The sequence below is a fragment of the Ciconia boyciana genome, chromosome 9 (assembly GCF_034638445.1).
Source record: "Ciconia boyciana chromosome 9, ASM3463844v1, whole genome shotgun sequence".
Lineage (NCBI taxonomy): Eukaryota > Metazoa > Chordata > Aves > Ciconiiformes > Ciconiidae > Ciconia > Ciconia boyciana.
The window spans coordinates 32747529-32769390 of NC_132942.1; the positions used below are offsets into that span (position 1 = coordinate 32747529).

Below are 21862 nucleotides of genomic sequence, written 5' to 3' on the forward strand. Positions count from 1 at the left end.
AACAGAGGTGGTCTTTGTAGGTCGCGTTGTGTTTTCCAAAGATGCATTCCTCTCACGGGAGGTCTGTCTCAGGGTAACTTACTCTCCAACTTGATAACAATGAGCTCCTCTTTGTCACTTTTCCCCGGTACCCATTTTCCAGCCAATCCAAATGCAACGTTGTTCTTTGTGTAGCTCTGCATGTATATGTGCACACATGTGAACTCCAATGATGACCTGGTTCTTCACGCTCTTGTCCTCATCCATGACTTTTTGTTGCAATCCATGTTTTTAGACCTAAGTTTCTGGTCTCACAAAACAGAGGTGTCATGGTTTCTCCTTTGTTTCTCTCGGCAGAAAGACTGGCTGGGGCATTTTCCTTCATCTGTCTCCTCTTTCTGTCCTCTCCTTGTTTTCCTCTCCTGTTGTGCCTGCCCTCTTTGCGGAGTGGTGGTGAACGACGTTTAAGGAGTACAGGGGAAGGCACAGACTTCTTCGCCAAAGGAGAATGTCTTTTGACCCAGAGCCCTGGTGTGAGGTTCTCTGTTGCAAACTTAACTTGACCTCTCCAAAACTTTGCTTCTAATCCTCTGCTCCCACAGGTAGAGCTGACCTGTTTACACCAAAACCAAAAGTATGACACTGATTTCTCATTGTCAAAGGCTCATCCAATCTAGCTAGCTTGGGTTCTGGTAGGAGCTCTGCCAGCAGCCACATCTTTGGCTACAGTATAGGCATATCTGCTGACTGCTAAGCCATCCACTTGCAAGAGAACATGTAAGCTTTGCTTATTTGCCGTTCCCTCACTTAATTACAGAGATTTCTCCAGAGTTTTCCCCAAGGTTTTATGAAAATCATCTGGTAGGGCATGTAAAAGATTTAATGTAGTAAACAAGTAAACAAAAATCTGCAGCTTAGAAGGCCAAATTTCAATTTGATTTATTTTATATTCCATAGAGCTTCACTGGTGACAATGGTTTTGTACAGGTTATAAGTGCAAAAGAATGTGACCCAAAGACAGGCTTTGTGCTCCTCTTTGGCAAATGCTGTCTCCCATCTGTTTGTCACTATGAGAACATTTCTCCATTGGCAGATGAAAAACAAAATGTACAAAAGGATCCAGTAAACTATTCCATACTATCGTCAGTACAACCAAATGCATACAGTCATTACTCTGATAATGATGTAGCCTCTTATTTTGGCCAACTGTCAGAAGTCTTCAATGCAATACATTTAGTGACTGAACGATGTACTAGTGGCATGTGAAATGGCCAAGTCTTTGGAACAGGAAACAAGAGAAATGATGGCATGGCTTTACATTCTACTTAGAAAATAGTGTCCTGTGATATAAAATTCCTACTTTGTGGCTCCTCTTGTTAGTTAAGTGCTTTTTTATGTCAGGCAAAAAATTAAAATCTTGAATAAGATATCTTTATGTTGTGCATCTGGTTTGTCCTCCAATCGAGTTGAGATGAAATGGGATCAAACTAGAGCATTTAAAAATGACCTGTGTTTGTAGTATCTCCTCTGTGGGCCCTGTTAACTGGAGAAAAATTTAGAAGAGGTTCTAAGCAGACCGAAAAGGAGTTATTCACTATGAGCATTTAGAAGGATCACAAGATTTGTATAACCTGTTTAAACTTGAGATATTCTTTTGCTGGTGAGCTATTTTCTAATGACAATGTATAGGCATCTCTTGTCCATTCAGAGGATCCAGAATCCCTCGGTGACAAATACGTACCAGAGATTTCAGCTAACTTTCAATTATTCTTGAAGATTATGGATGTATTTTTTTCATAAACCAAACTATCCAGCTGCAGTTGCAAATTTTTATTTGCAATATTGGAAGCTGTATTAAAGCCTGGCTAAAAGCTAACTTCCAGCTTGAGTAACCATGCTTTGAAAATTGTTTCTAAATTCCTCATCTGTAGAGCTTTAACAAGCTCTTTAAGGGGGATGGGAACCTGGATTTAGAAAAGTGCACAGCACATACTACGGGATGTATATAACATAAACAGTTGTTTTGTGGTGTATACAGGGTTAGTTCTGCTCATGGAAAGGAAGCGTCGTTTCTTTTGCGGGAGAAGGAAACCCCTGACCTAAACATAGGGAAGGTGCACCTTTGTACCTCCATCTTATGACACGCCTGCCAGTGCCTGTGGGGAAGACAATATAAGCCCCTCTACTCCGCTGGCAAATACATATGCTGGGTGTTCACAAACGCCTCCTCGCTCAAGGGAAAGGTGCAGCAGTCAACACAAGGTCTATCTATAACCGAACCCACCTACGTGGTGTTTAGTGTGTAGAACTTAAAATACACCTGCTAGAATTGCAGCAGCCAATCCAGCAGCATGTGAAGTTACTCAGGTATTCAGCTGTGCTGTGATCTGGCATGCCGTTGAAGTATGGCTCCATTCCATTACCAACATGTTACTTTGGACGTGTCTAATGCCATTCACGAAATTAGCTAATGAATTTACTGCACGTAAATTACTCTGTGGTAGTCCAAGAGTGGCTGTCTGCCACTCGCTTCCCATGCGGTAACTTTTCCACGCAGGCAAGTCCGAGTGCTGCTCTAAGCGATTTCAGTGACTCCAAAGATACTTTGCAGTCCTTCAGGTCACAGCAACGTACTGTTTATTCACTGTCAGACGTCCTGACAATGTAAACTCTACCGAGCAGGCATTCTCAGATCACTGATTGTGACATCACCTCCCTGCTATAAGAGCCATGCCGCTCTGTGTTTACGCACATCTAGGATTGCTGTAGGCCGATCCAAACACTCCACAGACGACGGTTCGGCTTGCTGAACCGAGGCCTACGCGCCCTGGGCCTGCGCTCCGCACAAGCGCAGGACCGAGGGCGCCCGGGCCGCAGGCACCGGAGAGGCCGAGCGCCGCCAGGCCGGAGCGGCGCCGAGCCCGGGTCCCCGCGCGGGCGGCGGGCTGAGGCCCGGGCCGTGCCCCAGGGGAGGCCGCCGACCGCCCCCGGGGGGCCGCCCGACCCCGTCGCGGGGCCCGGGAGGCAGCGGCCGTGCCCCCCGCCCAGAGCCCGCCGCGGCGGCAGGGGGGGGGGGCCGGCGGCAGCGGCGCCGGGCCGGGCAGGGGGTGGGGAGCGCCCGCCTCTCGCGGCTCGCAGCCGGGTGCCTCCCGCGGGCGCGGCGGGCCGCCTGGCGGGCTGGCTGGCTGGCTGGCTACCCAGAGTGCAGCAGGCAGGCGGCGGCAGGCGGCGGCCGGCACCGAGCTGCCGGCGCTCTCCCGGCCCGCCGGCGCAGCGGGAGCCGGGCCCAGGCGGCGGCGCGGCCCAGAATGCGAGTGTGAGATGCTTCCCCCGGCAGCGGCGCCCCGGGCCCAAGCGGCGGCGGCCCCCGCGTGGATGCGGCTCTGGAGCCGGCGCTTCGCCCTGCACAAACACTTCTATAGGACTCATTCGCCCTGCTGAGATCGGCCCGGCCCGGCCCGGCCGCCTCTCCCCCTCGCCGCCCCCTCCACGCCGCGGAGCGGCTCCCTCAGAGACTGCCGGCCCGGCCCGGCCCAGCGGGCATGGAGGCCCCCGGCGGCGCCTCGCCGCTCAGCCCCGCGCTGGTGGGCCGCCTCCGCCAGGAGCACGAAAAGGTAAAGGCCGCGGCCGCCGGGCCGGGCCGCAGCGTGAGGAGGGGGGCGCGGCCGGGGGGCTCGGGGCGGCGGGGGCCGGGCCGGGCCGGGCCGGGCGGGGGTGGGGGCGGGGAGCCCCCCCGGCGTGGCGGCCCCCCGGCGGCACGCGCCGGGGCCTGCGTGCGGCGGGCGGGCACGTGACGGCTCTGACGTCACGGGTGGCGGTTGAGGCGGGCCGCGGCGGGGTGACCCGGAGCACCCCCGGGACCGGGCCGTGCCGGGCCGGCGCTCCCCCGCCAGCCCGCTGCGATACCGCCTCCACGGGGAGAAAGGGCGCCGGGGGGGGCGCGGGGCCGGGCACGGGCGGGGCGTGGAGCGGCGCTGGCAGCGGCGGTGTTGCCGAAATGCCCTTTAAAACGAGACACGCGAGGCCGCTGGCCGGGAGCTAGCAGGAGTGACAGCCTGGGAGATCGCTGGGGAGGCTCCGGGCCTGCCCGCGCACACCCTGCGCTCTGCTGTCGGAGTACTTGCCCTAACACGCCTTGGAGACCGTTACAGTTAACGTAAGCGTAAAGCGTGCATACGCAGCTCTCTTAAACGTGTGCTTTCCAGCCCCTTTCCGCTTCTCTGTGGTTCCTCCAGTCGCAGGGCCAGTCGCACACCTCTCTAAAACACGGTCCTGCAGGGAGGCCCCGTGCAAGGCCCAGCGGGTGTCTCTGAACTGTGTCATCTCATGGGCCGACTGGAAGAGCGGGTCTATCAAAAATTAATTGCTCGTGACTTGCCTTAAAAGACATCGATTACTTTTGAAATGGGCTTGAAAGAGCCAAACTCCACTGCAGAAATGATTCCTGAGAATATGGAGGTTCGTTCCACATGTGGCCATAGTACAAAACTCAGCGAGACCTTTTCCTGCAGATTACACTCATGATCTAAGGCGAGTGGGCCCTGCTAATTGAACGAGTGCGATTTTGGGCTCGTAGGGCCGAGCCTTGCAGTGAGCTCTGTGTGGGTGCAGGAGTCACTGTGGAACTCGTGGTCATGTTCAGTGTATTACTTGTGCCAGTAATTTCCCAGTGCCAGATTTCCCCAGATCTGCACGCCTTTCAGTTTTTCTGCTCATTTTTCTCATATGATAACAATCTTTTAAAGCTGCTTCTAAGATGCACATTAGAGGTCCTCAGTTATGACGGAGGACTTTATCTTCAGTGTGTATTGCTTTGTCACATGCGGGTTTAGTTAAGAGTAAGAAAACTAAATAACACGTACATGGTGTAAAAAATGTGCCTTGTCTGGAATACTGTGTGCAAAAATGTGTCTACTTTTGAATAGCACACTAGATCGTTAGTAAAAGATCTGTGTAACCAACTGACCATTAATGTGGATGAACAGTAAGAGGATCTGCTGGAATACTCTGCGTCGTCCGTTCTGCACGAAGAGTAACCCATTATGCCGATAATTGGTGATAGTAATCAGTCTGCTGTGTAAGCGGATGTCTGTCGTAACTACATAAAATTATTCCCAGTTCATGGTGAGACCCCTCTGTAAGCAAGTTTAAGATTCTTCTTAAACAGATCTGCTCCAGTGGAAAAGAGGCCCAGGAGACCATTAATTAAGCCTCTGTTAGGCTGATGTACCAAAATCATATTTTATCATAGGGAAACTTTACATAATTTCTGCAAATTGACTAAAAAAAATTGTATGCTTCAGCTTCAATATGAAATTATACTAAAGAACTACATATCTTGGTTACAATGGAGTGTCATGATGAAGATATAGTAGACTTTCCCTCTATGCAATGAATATATATAATTGGATTACAACAGTATTTTCAGTTACGAAAATATTGTATTTTAAGATGGAGGAGGTCTTTTCATTTCAGCTGCCTCTTTTCAGAGATTCATACTTTTCTCACAAAATTACTGAAGTTGAAGGCTCATGTTTTGGTCTTGGCACAAAGATGAGGGAGAATTAGTTATCCAGTGCTTTGGTAAACTAGTAATTGTAGTATGAGCTTCATAACAAATAGTAAAGTTATTTAGCCAGCACTATATATATACTGGCATTTAAGCAGGCACATATATTTCTTTTAGTTACTGTGATGTTGTGCTGTCCCAGTGACACTTGATTAAGTATAAAGCAACCTATTTATTCCCATTAGTCTGAAGGCAACCGTTAGTGTAATAGTGAAATACAGCGTTATCTATCTGCAGAATTAAAGATAATATTTGATTCACGGTTGATTATTTTAACACCTAGGCCATTGTACAACCCTGGTTCAGCTACAAGTCTGAGCTTTTAAGTGCTAAAGAGCTACCCTGGAGAACACGTGAACTGAGGCTTCCTTCCTGTTTAAAAATATTAAAAGAACAGGATGTTCATGACTTTCTATCTTTAATCTGATTGAGGCTGCAACTTCCAGGTTTAGACCCCTGGTGAAAAGTAATTTTAATTCTTGTTTAGGACTGCTTGCCTGTTGGACAGATTTCATCTTGTTAATTTGTAGTGATAGTAAGACCAAACTGTTAAAAGCAATTTTCAGTGCTCCCACGAAAGGCACTTTGTATAAAAACATGACTTAGAATGTGTATCTTGGGGATAAATTATAGAAGAATATCTAGTAATTTTCATGATAAAGACCATCATTGGAAGCACAGTGCCTGCGTAAAGTTTTGAATATTTCTGTAAGAAGAATATAATGTATGTATCATGGATTACTTGCAAAAGCAATATATGTTAGCTGAAAATACTGCGTTAAATCTATTGCAAGTTAGTACAGGAATTATAAAATGAATATTTAAATAGGTGGATTCTCATGCTATAGAGCCTGCCTTTAAACATAATATTTGACATACATTTATTCCTACAATCAAATGGGTTGGGATTACTAACTGATAGGAAGTTGACGAGTCGGATCTGTGTGATTTGGTAAGACTTGTGTAGACAGTGAATTTACAGTGGGCTGATATGTTCTATAGTTTCTGAGCAATGCAATGAAGATACGCGTAATGGGAGACGTTACAGCACCAATTAGACCCAAGAGACACTTGTAGAGTGCAAACATAGGCATGGAGAATCTAAAGGATTCCAGTGTTAGCTGGCAATATGATTTTTTTTTAATTTTTTTTTTTATTACACTGACAGACACATTTTTTTATTTTTCTTTTAGGAAAATTAGGACAAGGATGTGACTCTCCTGTCACTCATCATGACAACAAAGCACAACTAGGTTTAGTGCAGCTTTTACCGTAACTCATTGGCCACTGTCTGTTATGACATTCTTAATTTTTATGAATTTAAATGGTGGAGCTGTATGCTCTGTAATTTCCAAATTGTTTTCAAGATCCTGGGTACTTGCAGGTTTTTTCACAGTTGAACAACTTGTAGGTGGGTTATAGGGAAACAAATCACAGAATCATAAACTTACATACTTTTAAATTGTTTTTCTTCTTCCTATATGAATTACTTCTGGGGCTGTCTGTTTCTAAGTCTTTTTCAAGTAGTATCTGCTATGAAATCAGCAACTTGGCAGTTTTAAAGCTGTTTCTGCAGTCTGAAAAAGAGCAGCGAGACTGAGTAGGGTCTTGTACACTTCACGCTGCTGCAGGAGCCACTGGAAATCCGGAACTGCTTGCTTGCAGACTCAGCAGATGAGATTCAGTGTGCTTTCCAGTGCAGTGTCTCCCAGGGTATTGCACTTTTTCCAGCCTGCATCCAAGTTAACAGAATCTAGAGAAAGCCTGGGTACGAGACACCAGTGCAGTAGGACTTCATTTTGCACAATAACTGTTTGAGAAAGGTTAACATAGCATCCGAAGCTTGGTTTGGCATGCTCCTTTTAAAAAGGACCTGTCTGAAGCTTCATTTGCCATATTCCTTTTTAAAAGGTACCTGGACAAGTACCTCTTCAGAAACCTGTGATGGCATCCACTCCACCCTGTCCAGTGCTTTTTTGTAATAGTGTGTTCCAGTAATGTTTTCTCATGCGCTGCTTTCAAGTAAAAAGGGCTTGAATTAGCCCTCAGTCATTATCTGCAAGCTTTCAATGTAATACTTACTGTTCCTCCGATATTAACTGATGATTACTTTTGCTTTTTGTAGTGAATATTTGTCTATGTTCTTATTAGTATGAATTAAATACTCACTAGTTTATATAGTGTCAAGAATTGTGAAATAAATTAATGTTTTTTTAATTGTAATTAAAATCAATTCACAAAAGAGTTGAAAGAGTGTTGCCTTTATTCTGGAGTGGGCAAGTCTGTATATGTCCTGCCTCATCAGTAACTAAAATGTGTAGATGAGATTATATCCACAAAATTTAAATGTTACTGAATTGTGCTGCTACTATAGACGTCTACAGATTCTGTGAGTACATGCAGTGACCAGACTACTGTTTGGGAATCATCTTTAGTATCTCTAGCATCTTTGCAGGTCTCCATTCCAGAAGTTATGCTTCTAATCTGTCTTCTCAGATTGACTCAGGTACCCCTTGCGTAATGTATTTATTTGCTCCTTTGAGGCCATGAACTTGTATTTTGTTTTAATTTGAAGTTCCAGACTTGCAGATGGATATGCTGGCTCGGAGCTTGCCATCTTGAGGCCCTCAGAGCAGCAGCTGCACTGAGACTTAATTTTTTTGTAGTGGGGCATTAGGACATGGGGCTGCACTGTGCAGTTGCTGGTTTTGCGGTCCCTCTTGTCTGTTAGCATAGGCTGCGGTTTCACTGTTAGTGTAAGCCGAGTGATTAGCTGACTGCCATAGAAAGGGTGAATCTGTCCGCCGCTTTTGTACCAGCATTTGTGATCAGACTGCCATGGGGTAAGAGGAATCCAGTAACATGTGCCAAAATAGTCGTGTCAAATGCCAGCACGAATGTGGCAGGGGAAATGCAGAGCCAGCGATGGGTGAAACTGGACTGGCCCTTTGGGCTGTGGCCGTGCTCATACCAAGTGAGAGCAGTTGTGTGCAACTGTCTCAGTTGCTTGTTCAAAAATTTCATTAATGATCATGCGAGTTATCCAGGAAGGAGATGACTTTAATTTGGTGAACAACTTTTTAATCTTAGGTTTTATTGTGACTGCTTGCTTCTGCCTTTGAGCAATGTTAGGTGGGCACATTTGTGACACTGCTCAGTGACCTGGGCTGGGATCTGGCTTAAAACCAAACTTTGTTGTTTACTTTTTGCTTCTTTTTTCTTCCTGGATTATTTTTCAGCCAGTGTGGTTCTCTAACGTGGTTGATTGTGCAGCATCAGAAATGTCTGCCAGCAGATTGTGTTGGGGCTGGAAGGATAAGATGGTGGAACTGGGTAGCTGGAGACAGGGAGGGGTTGATGACTAGTTTACTCAGGACTGTGGCTGAACGTTGAACCACAGCCTGAAGGTATGTCTGTGAGGCAGGTGCCATGGATCATGTCAATTTTAAGCTAGTTAACTCAGGTATTGCTTGCAGCGTAGTTGTTGTGCCATAGACAGCATGAAAACTTGCAAAACCTGCTTGAGATGTTTGGTAAGTTAGATCATGGGAATTCTATGCTTATGTTGTCTGCTGCTGTCTTGGTACGTGAGCTAGCTCGGATATGGTATAGCCACATGAATATGTTTACCCGAAGTAAGCTAAAATACTAAGTTACAAGTTCCTTAGCTCTGTCTCAAGGTGAGGTTACATGAGATGGATACTGACTTGCTACCAGGGAAAGAAGAGACCTTACTCCAGTTTGTTCCTCGTTTGCACCAGTTCACTTGGTTCAGAGCTAATTAAACTCACTCACTTAGGGAGACACGTCCTGCTGCCGTTGGGATTTTTGCTGGGTTTGTGAGTTGAAATGACTCCCAAAGGGGACTGGCAAACAGCAAAACGGCATAAAGGTGTTGGGAACTCGTGGTTGGAAGCGAGGAAGAAGGGTGCTGGCTCATGTGAGCTGACAGTGCCTGCCTGGCTGTCAGAGGGGAGCGGGCTGCCACGCTTACGTGTGCGTGTGCAGTTACTGCAGGGTAGCTGTAGGTTGTTTGTCTACGTGACCTATAACAGCAGCAGTGGTCACAAGGTAAAATAGTCTTGAGAGGGCAGAATTTCCCAGCTGGCAAAGAAGAGATGAGGCATTTTCTGTCTGCTTTATAATTCTTAGATGTTTCCAGTAGAATTTTTAAGCCCCCCAAATCATTTTGGTCAGATGTCATGGTTTAGCTTCAGTCTGCAACTAAGCACCACACAGCCGCTCGCTCACCCTCCCTCCCCCCCACCCCACCCTGTGGGCTGGGGGAGAGAACCTGAAGAGCAAAAGTAAGAAAACTCATGGGCTGAGATAAGAACAGTTTAATAATTGAAATAAAATAAATAATAATAATAATGATAAATTGTAATGAAAAGGAAAACTGTGAGAGAGAGAGGAACAAAACCTAGGGAAAAAACCAAAAAAACCTAAGTGATGCAACTGCTTACCACCCGCCAACTGATGCCCAGCCCGTCCCCGAGCAGCAATTACGGCTCCCCAGCCAGCTCCCCCAGTTCATATACTGGACATGACACCATATGGTCTGGAATAGCCCTTTGGGCAGTTGGGGTCAGCTGTCCTGGCTGTGCCCCCTCCCAGCTTCTTCTGCACCTGGCAGAGCATGGGAAGCTGAAAAGTCCTTGACCAGTGTAAACATTACTTAGCAACAACTAAAACATCAGTGTGCTGTCAACATTATTCTCCTACTAAATCCAAAACACAGCACTATAGCAGCTGGTAGGAAGGAAATTAACTCTATTCCAGCCAAAACCAGGACATCAGAACTTAGTTTTTATTTATTGATAAATAATAGTTATGCACTACTTTTTCTGCAAAGCTGAGAGACCCAGTTGTGTGTGCACAATTAATACAAAAATAGTAGATCTTCACTTGTTTTCTTGTGGAGAAAGGTAAAAATTGTGGTTATATTTTTAAATAAGGCTTTTTCCTTTAGAAAGAAATGTTTGCCATGATTCAAATTTTTTTCAGTCTCTCTTTTTCTGCAGTATTCTTCCCAAACACATTTCTTCAAAAGGCAGAAGTTTCCACCCAAAGGGGGATTTATGTTAATAATTTGTTGAAATGTAGTGTTTTTGAGTAATATGATTTAATAAATGAAAATGAGAGCTGAGAAATGCCTTCTTCCTTTTCCATTAGATCATACAGTGTGCCAACAGACTGAAGAACTTTTAATAGTTTTATTTCATTTTTTGATTGAAAATGGGGCTTTAGGAAAAACAATTGTGCAAATGTTAATTCTGTCTTTCTCCATCAGTGATTGCTGTGTTTTAGGCAAGTACTGTGTAGTTTCCTAGAGGGAAAAATGAAAATTCATTTTAAATGTTTATTTTGCGTGTGGCTTGTTACATCCTTGTTACCAAGAGATGGTTAAATATTTGACCACCCGTTAGTGTTCTTCTGTAATGTAAAGTCGTATTGTGAACTGGTTATTTCATCAGTAAACTTCTAGGGTTTGGGGGTGTGACAGAGAAATCTCATGCATGAGTTGCATGGCAGAATGGGTCTTGATACTGCAAACATTTGCAGATGAAGGCAGCTCGTGTGCATGTATCAACTGCAGTAAATACTTGAATGCACAAGGTTAAGCAGTTAAAACTGTGCAGAGTTGGAGTCATCTGAATTAGGTCAGTAGTGGAAATTATCTTGGATTTATCATGAGCCTTGCAAACATGGATCTGCATTTCAGAAAACCAGCATACGCTTCCACTGTAGTTCGTGGAAGGTTCTGAACAACAGAACCAAGGTCGAGACTGAGAGCTTTACGCAGTCCCAAATGGCAGGGACAGTGTCCTGAAGGCAAGTCATTGGTTTTCGACTTTATTAGACCCTTACTTTAATTACCACCTCATTACTTGCGCTGCTTCCACAAAAAGTATTCCATACTGTCATTTTCCCTAAGTGACTGGAAATGTGATTGAAAGGGATGTTTAAAGTGAGACTAATTCAAGATTAAATAGTCACAAATTATATTATTGCTACAAGTAAACAAATTACTTGCATATCTGATTTTATTCAGATTACTTTTCAAGTGGTAAATAATGCTTTATCACTTATATAGTGCTCTTACGTCTTTAGAGTGCTTTTCTCACATTAATTAATCATCATTAAACACTCTGAGGTGGGTAGGTTAATACTATTATCCCCATTTTGCAGATGAAGAAATGTAGACTGAGAGGTCGTGATTTGCTCAAGGCCATATAGAAGAAAGAGAATCAGAGCTGGGATTAGATCTGTGTCTCTAGCTTCTAATTTCAGAAGACCAGCCAGATTGCGAGCCGCAGTTTTGAAGCAAAATATACAAGTATGCATGTAGAAACAGCACACATTTGCTTGGCTTCTTAGATGCCTAACCTGCAATTTGTTTAAAGATAAACTTTGCTTTGTGCCGTGCTGCGTATTTCCAGCTTTATACCGTGTTTATACACCCAAGCGTGGAAATAGTCTCTCATTCGTTTAGGAACTCTTCCTAATCTGATGGGGCATTTTTATTTTCATCATTTTCATTGAACTTTCATCTTAAAGATACCAGTTTCTAGTTCTTTAGACTTGAACATAACTGTGTGACTTGGATATAGCAGGTTTGGCATTGGTACCCAAAACTGTCTACAGATGATACCAGTACCAGCTCTGTTGCTTATAATTTTTCATGAGCTGAGACATAAATAAAATTCTGACTTGGCAGCTTGCCTTACTGCTGTTCAGAACAGATGAGAGAAGAGTTACCCTCAGTGTGCTAAAACCATCACCTTTGTAGGCAGTGCCTAGCCGCTTAGTAGAGACACTCACATGCATACACTCCACCTTGGAGAACTACCTAAATAAAACAAAATAGTCTTGCGCTGGAGAGGAGAGCAGAACTATTTGTGCATTGCTGATGATAATCAGAAGCACCACAGAGAATTACGTTCAGCTGTTAGTAATGGGAGCACATGCAGAAGCAACAGGTAAAGAAAAACAAGGTGGAAGAAAGAGGTGCCCTTGTATGTGAGGGTGAGGACCTGCTGGGGGAAGGTGGGGTAATGGGGAACAGGTTAGAGACCCATGGGCACGTACAGGTAAGAATCAGCTTTGTGCTACAGCATCCTTCTCACCTGTCCTCATACCCCGGGAAACATTGCAAGTGATTGTAGTGCCTGGCTGCTGAGTTAGGAGATCTGGCTCCTGTTTCTAGCCCTGTTCCTGACCAGCGTTAGTGGTTAAGTTACTCAGCCTGTAAAATCAGTGCAGTGCTTTTCCAAAATGCTGTACGCTTTAATTCATGGAAAAGTTTTTGAGCTCTTCAGATGGAAGATCCCAGAGAAGGTGTAATATAAATAGATAGACTGGAAAGAGAGAAAGTGTTGAAGATAAAAAGAATTTTCTGCCTTCAGACAGCTAACAAAGTGTTTGGCTGTATGATACGAGTTGTTTGGGGGTGATTTGGAGTCACTAGCCTGCAAGCTGCTCTGTGTTCAGATTGGCACGATGGAAGTGGGGGACGCCTGGGAAGCGATCACAGGTCTAAAGCTGATCCTTCAGCTCTGCTGTGACTCTGCTTGTGAAACCTGGAAACAAGACATTCCCTGAAAGCAGCAATTTAGTCTTGCAAAATAGCAGCAAATAATCTCAATCTGGTAGTAATGATAGAGAACCAAGATGTAATCTCCTGCTTTAACAGTTTGGCTTTTAATCCAGAAGGAGTTACACTTTGGGTTACAAGGCACACAGAGATGTGCTCTCCCAGGGCTGTCCCGCGTGGCCGCTTGTGGAGCTCCCAGGTATGGCTCTGTTCAGTCAGGGGCTTGAGAAGCACTAAATTTTAACAAGTTGCTGTTGGAGGAAAGGAAGGAAACAAGATATTTTCCCATTTGTTTTCTTTTAAGACTACGGAATGTGTTTTCCGACAGTGGATCCTGTTTTAATAACCAGACCCATGATTAGGTAACGTTAAGTTTGCTGCAAGAGTAGTTTAATAAATATTTTAGTATGCAGATAAGCCATTGATAACCGCATGCATTCACAAACTCATACATTTTTATGCCTAAAAGGGGACAATTCAGAGTTTATTGATACCAATTCCACTACGATGTCTTAAAAGTAATGCATAGTTGGTGGCACTAGGCGTCCAGACAAATTGAACTCAAATGAACAAACAAACAGGTAATTTATTTTATTTACCCTGAAAGGAATTTTCATTCTTTAATTGTAACTCTAGACATAAATTATGTGTGGAAGATAGACTAATGATTTTCCCATGTTTGATTAAAGGCAAAGAATCAAAGATTTGTTTATATATTTATCTATTTGTTTCTTTGCTGTGATAAAACCAGTTGTTATCCAAACAGTGTGACTGACCTAATAAAGGACATACGCATAATTGATCTCCATCTGTTTTTCAATATTTGTTCTCTCTATTTTTTAATAGAGTTCAGTTCCAGAAGTGCAGCCGGAAATATTTTTAAGGTGGTATAATTTAGCACTTCTGTAAAAGGTCTCATTTTATGCTGGCCACTGAAACGAAAAGGTTTGTTGTTGGTTCCACCCTTTAGTATCCCTTCAAGAGAGATTATATCAAAGAAGAAGAATTAAATTAAAATTGATTGGTGTTATTGATTTTTCTTTTTTTTTAAAGGGGATAAAGGAAGAGCTATGGAAACAGCATATGCCCCTATACTGTTTTACTGATGGACTATTTTTTAAAAACATAAAAATCATATGTGCCCAATTTACATATTTACTAATTAAAAAGGCTTCCTGGAAACATTAAGTAGACTGTCGTCTGTAACCTTTAACATTGTAGCTAATGGATATAGCCTGGAAATTTTCATAGAAGGTCCTCTAAATAATGTAAATGATTATGAATATGTAACTAGTTAATATGCAGCTACAAAAGGATTATCATGTAGAGGTTAATGAACATGCTGCTCTTATGGTTTGCAGGGCTTTTCTTTTTGTGCTTTTAACTCACTTCATGCGTGGAAAGTCATGTATTGGGAATGGAAAGCTTCCTGCCTTTTCCATCTTCATCTGTAATGGGGCAATTAAACTGGAACTTTCTTAAAGGATTTCATAAACATTTTTGTATGCTTAATTATGTTGTGCACTTCACAATCACTACCAAATCTGAAAGAATGAAGGATGTTGATAGGATAGGCTCTGATTCTTCTACTTGTTAGTGGTGGTCTCCATTGTGTGTTAGCATTGTTGCCAAATGTGGCTGCGCTCTCTGATTTATACCTTTTACAGAAACTTTACTCTTAAAATGGGCTTAATATGAATAGTATGAATTAGATTTCTGAGTTGATGTCGTACAGAAGTCCGTACATTTATTCTTAACCTTAAAAATAGTTAGCTTGCACATGAAGGAAAATATTTGGTAGGCATTTGATTTATAGGAGTTTAAAGCAAATGATAAATTTAAACTTGGCTTACGTGGGACAAGTTACCTGGCTGAATTTCCTGATGGATTATGAAATAGCGTAACCACAAATGTAGAGCTGATCCTTTTCGTTTAAGTACTTTACTCTGTTTAAAGAACTATTAGCTCACAAAGTAGTCCCTTTTTTTTTTACTCCTGTATGAGTAGAAAGTGCAGGGTCTGAGATCTGTTCTTCAATAGCTGCACATATGCTAACTAAAAAAAAATTGTCTTTCATTCTGTTGTTTGGAAAAAAAAAAAGAATTATCTGCTCCAGTGATTTCAGTGGTACTTGAATGTATGTTATTGTTTTCTCTGCAAATTTTCTCATTAATTGCTTTCAAATGTTAGCATTATTTTGGCTATAGGAAAAACGAAATTTGTAAAAAAAAAAAAAAAAAAAAAAAATCTAGAAAGTGCTTATATTGTGAAGATGTCTAGACATATTTAATTGCCTGATGGCTTCATTGCATTTCATATAATTGAATGAAATTGTTTGTGTTATATTTTTGGTAACCATTATTCAGAGATCAGAATATGTTTTGAAAGACAAAATCTCCACGTAATTATGGCAGAGGAGGTCACAGGTTTCAGCATCTTGTCTGTTTGCTGAATCCACATAGTCTAAAAAAATACAGTTAAAAAAGAAAAAGTATTTCATTTTAACAATGTGCTTTATTTTGCAAATTATTTTGGATCTCTTGGGAAAGCCTGTGGTGTAAAGAAATAAGTGAAATATTCAGATTAAAACTTCCTTTTTTTTTGACACCCAGAAAGAACAGAAGGGAAGCCAGCAGTCCATAAAGGTGTCAGATATCCTTGTATTTAAACGCTACAAAATTAATTTGTGCTTTTTCAGATTAAAATGGCCAGCGGAAACATTTGTTGATGTACTGATAAAGGAAAAAATGTTTTTGGTGCTGTGGGGTTCATTTGTTTTTGTTTTCTAATGAATGAGTATGGAAGTTACATTGATGTCTTGTTATAAGTTATGTTGTTTTCTTACTCTGCAAACATATAACACTGAAAATAGATCTCCAGATTGCACAAACTACTACTTATCTTATATCGTGTGTCACCTAATAGTTATGGAGCAGGTATTGTACCCAAATATGAATTGAGAAGCTGTAATTTTTTCTGTGGTTATCAGTCTGCATTAGTGTGTGATAAAGTGTGCTGCTTAAGAACTACCATTCACATGCCTTTGCACTGACAAATAAAAATGTATATAGAGACACCACCAAATCTGTAAAGCTACTGTTCTAGTTTCTGATGCATTGACATTGCAGCTGTGTGCTTAGCCTTGTTTTTTCATGAGTAGTTATCTGTTTTAATGACAGGTGGTCACTAGCTGCCAAGAAAAAATCCAGCACTGGTAAGTGAAAAATGTTTGATTACATGCCTAAAATACTGATGAGTAACCTGGTTATATTTTAGTAAAGTACTGCTATTTATTCTAGTGATAGCCAAATCCTACTAGCATGTTTTGGGGATTACAGTTAGCCATAGCACAGAATTATTGCAGTGTACTCTCTTTAAACTGTATGTCTTTTCCACTGATATCATTACTTTAAATCACAAATACACTGAACGTCAGTGTTTATACTTCTGTTTTAAATACCCAGCTCATTCGTCATTTTTCCCTGAGTAACCTTGTGGGATGAATGCTAAATTTGCTTGATTGGTGAAAAGGTACTCCCAGGGTAGAATTAATTATTCTTCTTGTTTTCTTTTTAACTATGGAGCAAGTAGGGAAATTCTGCTCCCCGCCGCCCCAGATGTGCTAAAACAACATGAAAGTAATGTTTTCCTGTTTTTTTTCCCCCAGTAAAGTATGTGATAAAGCTTAGTTTGTAATACTTAGAAAGAAATGGTTTGTTATGTAAAAAAATTATCTCTGGGCACTTTTTTCTCTGTTGGCAATCTATGGTTAATAGAAAACATGCTTAGTAAATAATAGTTTTGTATGGCATCTGAGGAAAATGTACATTTAATGGTGAATGAAATCTTATATTATGAGTTACTGTGAGATATAACAGTTGATCTTACAGATATCAAATTACAATATATCCATGCTGTGTTTACCATGATTTTACTGAGAGAACAACAGGAGCTGTCTTGATTATTGTCTGCAGGGTTATTGCAGAATCACAGCAACTGCCCCTTTAGTGGTGAGATTAAACCTTTGGTTATACACCATCAAGCATATAATATTTTAAATTTATTTTAAGAGGCTTTTTCTTCATGCCTGAAAGATCTCCAAGCAAATAATTTATATTTAGTGTGTATCAAATGTTTTTAGTTTAAATGCACATAGGCTGCAAGCACTGGATAAGAGGAAAAAATTCAAGGCAATCTATACACATCATCATATTAAATTCTGACTATTGGCTCGCAAAAATCATCTAAAACTAATATGTTTCATTTATGTTTAAAATTCAGAGACTGCATTAATTTTCAATAAGGGAAATAATATTGAAGTGCCTACTGGTGCTGCTGTGGTGAAGTCAGGCAGAATATCCCTAGCACACGTACTTTCTCAGGAGCTTTGCAGTGTCCGTACCAGTTTGGTCCTGTGTGAAATTCTGCATGTACGTTCTTTCACTAGGAGATGGTATTTTTCAGAAATGAACTAATTGACAGCAAGCCTTAAAATTTAACAGATTTTTAGAAGTTTGGAAAGTTGTGACACTTACTTCCTCTTATAAAAACGGCTGAGGTTTGTGGAGCGGGGTGGGAGGGTTGGCTGAGGAAGGAGGAGTTGCTCGGGTGTTTGCTTTTATGCAAACTCTGGCCATGGCCCCATGAACTTGGGGGTTTTGGGCACAGAATGACAAAAGGAAAAACTAACTTACTGGTATCTTTGATGTAGAAAAGCAGTTTCTACGGCATCCATACAATCTTTACTTTATAAAAAATTATTTAAAATTTAGGACCCTTATTTAGATCTTGATTGTGCAAGAGCTGAGTGCTCTTGTTTCAACTGAGTAATTTGTTCATATAAGACCTTTTAAGTAGTCAGTGACACAGAAGAATGTTAAATAGAATGGGGTGAATAACAATAGGGTTTTAAAATGCTCAGCTTCAATATATTTCCATTAGATTATTTTCTTTCTCATTTTTTAGTACACTTCTTGAGGTATATTTCTAAAGCCTGGAATCCAGTAATGGGTCTGGTATGGGATTAAACATCTAGACATGCGTTTCCCCTTCTAGGGACGTGTTCATAGCTGGAGTCCCAGTATTCATCCTCCCTGTTCACTTTGGTTCTTCATTGCCTATGGGGACTGAGCTTAGCGCCGGCACACCCCAGAGCTCGTGTGACCATCAGCTGTAGGTGAAGAGCGGGGTCAGCTTCCTTCCTTAAGTAATGCTGTTTCAGGCCAATTAATTAAAAGGATTGATTTTAATTTTCTTTATCTCGATGGTCCAGTTCAGGATGTGGCCACACTTTTAGAGATTCCCGTGGTGGGTTTGATCAGCAAAGGGCAGTAGTCCCACTGAAAAAAGAAACATACTTTGCTCTGTAAAGCAAAATAGCTTTTGTAGCAAGTGATTTCTGCTGTACCCTAATCAGATTATTCAGTAACAGGCAGCAGTCAGACCTTAAAGGCAGTATCTTCTTTTCAGATTAATGAAGAAATGTTGAGTGACTTTCAGCCATGAAACGATGGGAACGTTTAATCCTGCTGTGAGTGGGGGGATTTTCATACCATTCTCTTCCCACGGAGTCTTGTCTTTGCATTTGAGACATGGGCAAGACCTTCGGCTGGGGGGTTGTGTTTGTTTTTCAGCAAGTAGTTGGAGTGCATCAGTGTCTATTTCTCAAATACAGATCTCTGTGAGGCAAAGGCTGGATTCTGTAAATATCATTAGGTAATTGATTGTTATTGTTGACACCAAGTTGTCATTATATTGCTTCCCCCCAAAAAAACATCTCAGTGAATTTTGTTAAGATTCATGAGTTTGTCCTTCCTCTTTGAAGGAACTGAATTATATTTTCACTGTGATGTGGACAATGGACAGAGAAACTGGCGTAAAATGTCTGGGAGAAGTCTGCTGTCAAACAAAAGCAGCAGCAAGCATCTTTTGTAAATCAGTTATTTGGAATATGGTTTTAATGTCCAAGTGGCATAAAAACCTAAATTCCTTTTTTCAGGACCAGTTCAGCAACTTAAAATATGAAGTACTCCAGGTATAAAGTGGGGTGATTACAGCAAAGTTCAACTGTGGAAGCAAATGAGTCAAAACATAGGAGTATCAGATAATTTTTCATAATGAATGCTGAAGAAGATTTCACTCTGCTTATGGATCTAAGAAAATCAATGATAATATTTTGAGAGTTGTGTTATCAACTATGACGTTCATTTTTTCAGCACATTTATAGATTGCTTTCCTGAATCATCCTCAGAAAACCTGTAATTTGCATCTTGGGTCAGCGTTGTTAAGTGCGCTGCTCCATGCTTTCAGTTGCCTTTTATTGCAGAATTTACTACCATATATATGTTTTCTATTTTGAAGTACAAGTAAACAATATCATCAAACCTGACATTTATATGCCAGCTACTTCATGCAGGAGCTGATTTCTGACCATCCTCAGAATGGCACTGGTCCATTAAAAGACTATTTCCAGCCAAATATAAGTATTTAAGAATGTCTTCACAAAAGAAGGCTTTTTTAGAGGGAGCGTAGTTGCGTGTTTTGCACACAAAGGAAAATCCCTGCAGCAGTTGAAATGCTGTATCTTGCAAAGTCCTCTGAAAAGCCAGGTGTCTACCATGGGAATAATTTGTCTAAGTTCACCAAGCCATTTCTGTCTTGAGTAGTAACATGTAGCATGAGCCTTACTTACATTTTGGATAGAGGAGCAGCAGAAGGGATGTTCCTCACCTGCCTTGTCCCTTGTCAGGGATTGAAGATACGACAGAATCCTGGTGGTCAAGCCATCTTTCAGGAGTGTTGACTCTTGGTAGGAACACAAAGTTCACGTGAAAATCAGAATTAATTAAACTTTTGCCCATTTATGTCAGCTCAAACCAAGGTCATGAATCCTTTATTACAACTGATACTTTGAAGAATTTGCCTCTTACAAAGTGTAAACTGGATTTTCAGTTATTTTTCTAAATATTGATGGTGGTATAACTGTTGAACTTGAACATGGAGTGAGATGTGCCAAGTCCTAGTGAAAGAACTGGTTATTTGCACCATTAAAAATTCAAATTCAGAAGGGGACATGCACAATCTAAAATGATCATGTCCCTATTTTCATACATATTATTCTAAAATAATCTAGCTATTATGTTTGTCATCCCAAGTCTTTTATAAATAAGCTGTGATATGTGTTTAAGAGTAAAATAGTTTATTTTTCTGTATTTTTTGTGTGTTGTTGAACTACTAGCAGAAAAACAATGACTCTTTACTTTAGATATGAAATTGAATCAACTTGAATTTGTCAACAGGAAGAAGGTGGAGAGCGATTATGAGGCTCTTCAGGAACGACTCCGTACGTTGCCCGATAAACTGTCCTACGATATCATGGTATGTACGCTGTAGAGTTCAGAGAAGGAAATGGGCTAACATTTTTAGTAACTGAGGTATCTGCACTGGCAGTGAGGTATTATTCAGGTTGCCATGTAGTACTGAGTAATGTTACATTTATTATGATAATAGTTAAACCTTTGCTTTTGTTTCTTCCTCTTTTCTTTGAAATCCATTATAAATTACAATGTTACTGACAACTGAGAACTGATGACATAAATGGTAACACAAAACCTGACATGTTTGATATGTAAATCTATTGTATAGAAAACTATAATTATGACTGAATTACAGTACTTAGTCGAGAAGAAAGTGGCCATAGTATTTCCTGATTCATGGAAATAAACCCTAGAACATTGATTTTTACATAAAAAGGTGCTGCTAATTTTTGTTTCACCGATCTTCACATTGACATAGTGATCTTTTCTGGTGCTTTGAATCTTCCCTAACAGCTGCACAGCTCCCTCGGTAAACTTTACCCTGTTGGCTTGTGGTCACCAGAATTTTGACCAAATCGGCTTTTCTCTCTTTCTTTTTTCCCTCCCCCCTTCTCAGGTCTAATTCAAGATATATCTTTGAAGGGAGGGAGGTTGTACTGTAAATAATTGAATGGCTAATTTCAGCACAAAGTGCCTGACTACTTTCTTCCTTGGCAGCCTGGCTCAGTGTATAGAGTTGAGTTGTTAGTAATACGGCGTTGGAGTACACTTACCATGTGGGAAAAGAGAGTGTTTCCCTGTCCTGTGCTAATGATTCAGCTCTGGATTTTATGTGTGTAGTCCCATCACCATGTGTATATGCATGGCCACATGATGTAATGCAAAAAGATTGTGCTGTTTCAAAGCATAGAAAAAAACCCTATTTTAAAAAAGCTAGATAGGGCTTATTCTTAGTTAAAGTAGCAATGTCAACTCACATCTGCTATTTTAAATGTATATAAATAGTTCCTATCCTGTTAGCCAGATATTTTCATATGTTTTCAATTTTGCTTTCATCATTTTGGGGGAAGAGTGAACAGGCAAATGATACAGTCTGCTACTTGAAAACCAAGTCAGGAAGGGTACATGTGCAGGAAAAGCACATTCTGCATAGTCTTGATGTCAGGATCCTGCCTGCTGCAGAATTGTTTCAAGCATTCAAGGGGCTCTGAGCAACCTGATCTAGTTGAAGATGTCCCTGCTCATTGCAGGGAGGCTGGACTAGATGACCTGTAAAGGTCCCTTCCAACCCAAACTATTCTATGATTCTGTGATTGGTACCCTCCTGGATACTGAAGCTATGGAAGACCACTTTCCAAGGAAGCAGATCCGCCAGGCCAAGTGCTCTGCTTCAGCACAAAC

General features: G+C 41.6%; 1 protein-coding gene across 3 annotated transcripts in view; it reads left to right on the top strand.

The window, feature by feature from the left end:
• The first annotated feature begins 3083 nt into the window (after positions 1-3083).
• The window catches only part of URI1 (URI1 prefoldin like chaperone), a 43826-nt gene continuing 25047 nt past the window's right edge, over positions 3084-21862 (top strand). Inside the window, exons 1-3 of one of the 3 annotated variants that reach the window (XM_072871995.1) lie at positions 3084-3593; positions 16325-16359; positions 20444-20522. In XM_072871995.1, coding sequence (XP_072728096.1) covers positions 3522-3593; positions 16325-16359; positions 20444-20522 — 186 coding nt within the window. In that variant the 5' untranslated portion in view covers positions 3084-3521. Of the gene's footprint in view, positions 3594-4020; positions 4136-16324; positions 16360-18098; positions 18676-20443; positions 20523-21862 lie in introns of those variants that run through there. The other 2 variants (XM_072871998.1, XM_072871997.1) reach the window with 2 other exon arrangements.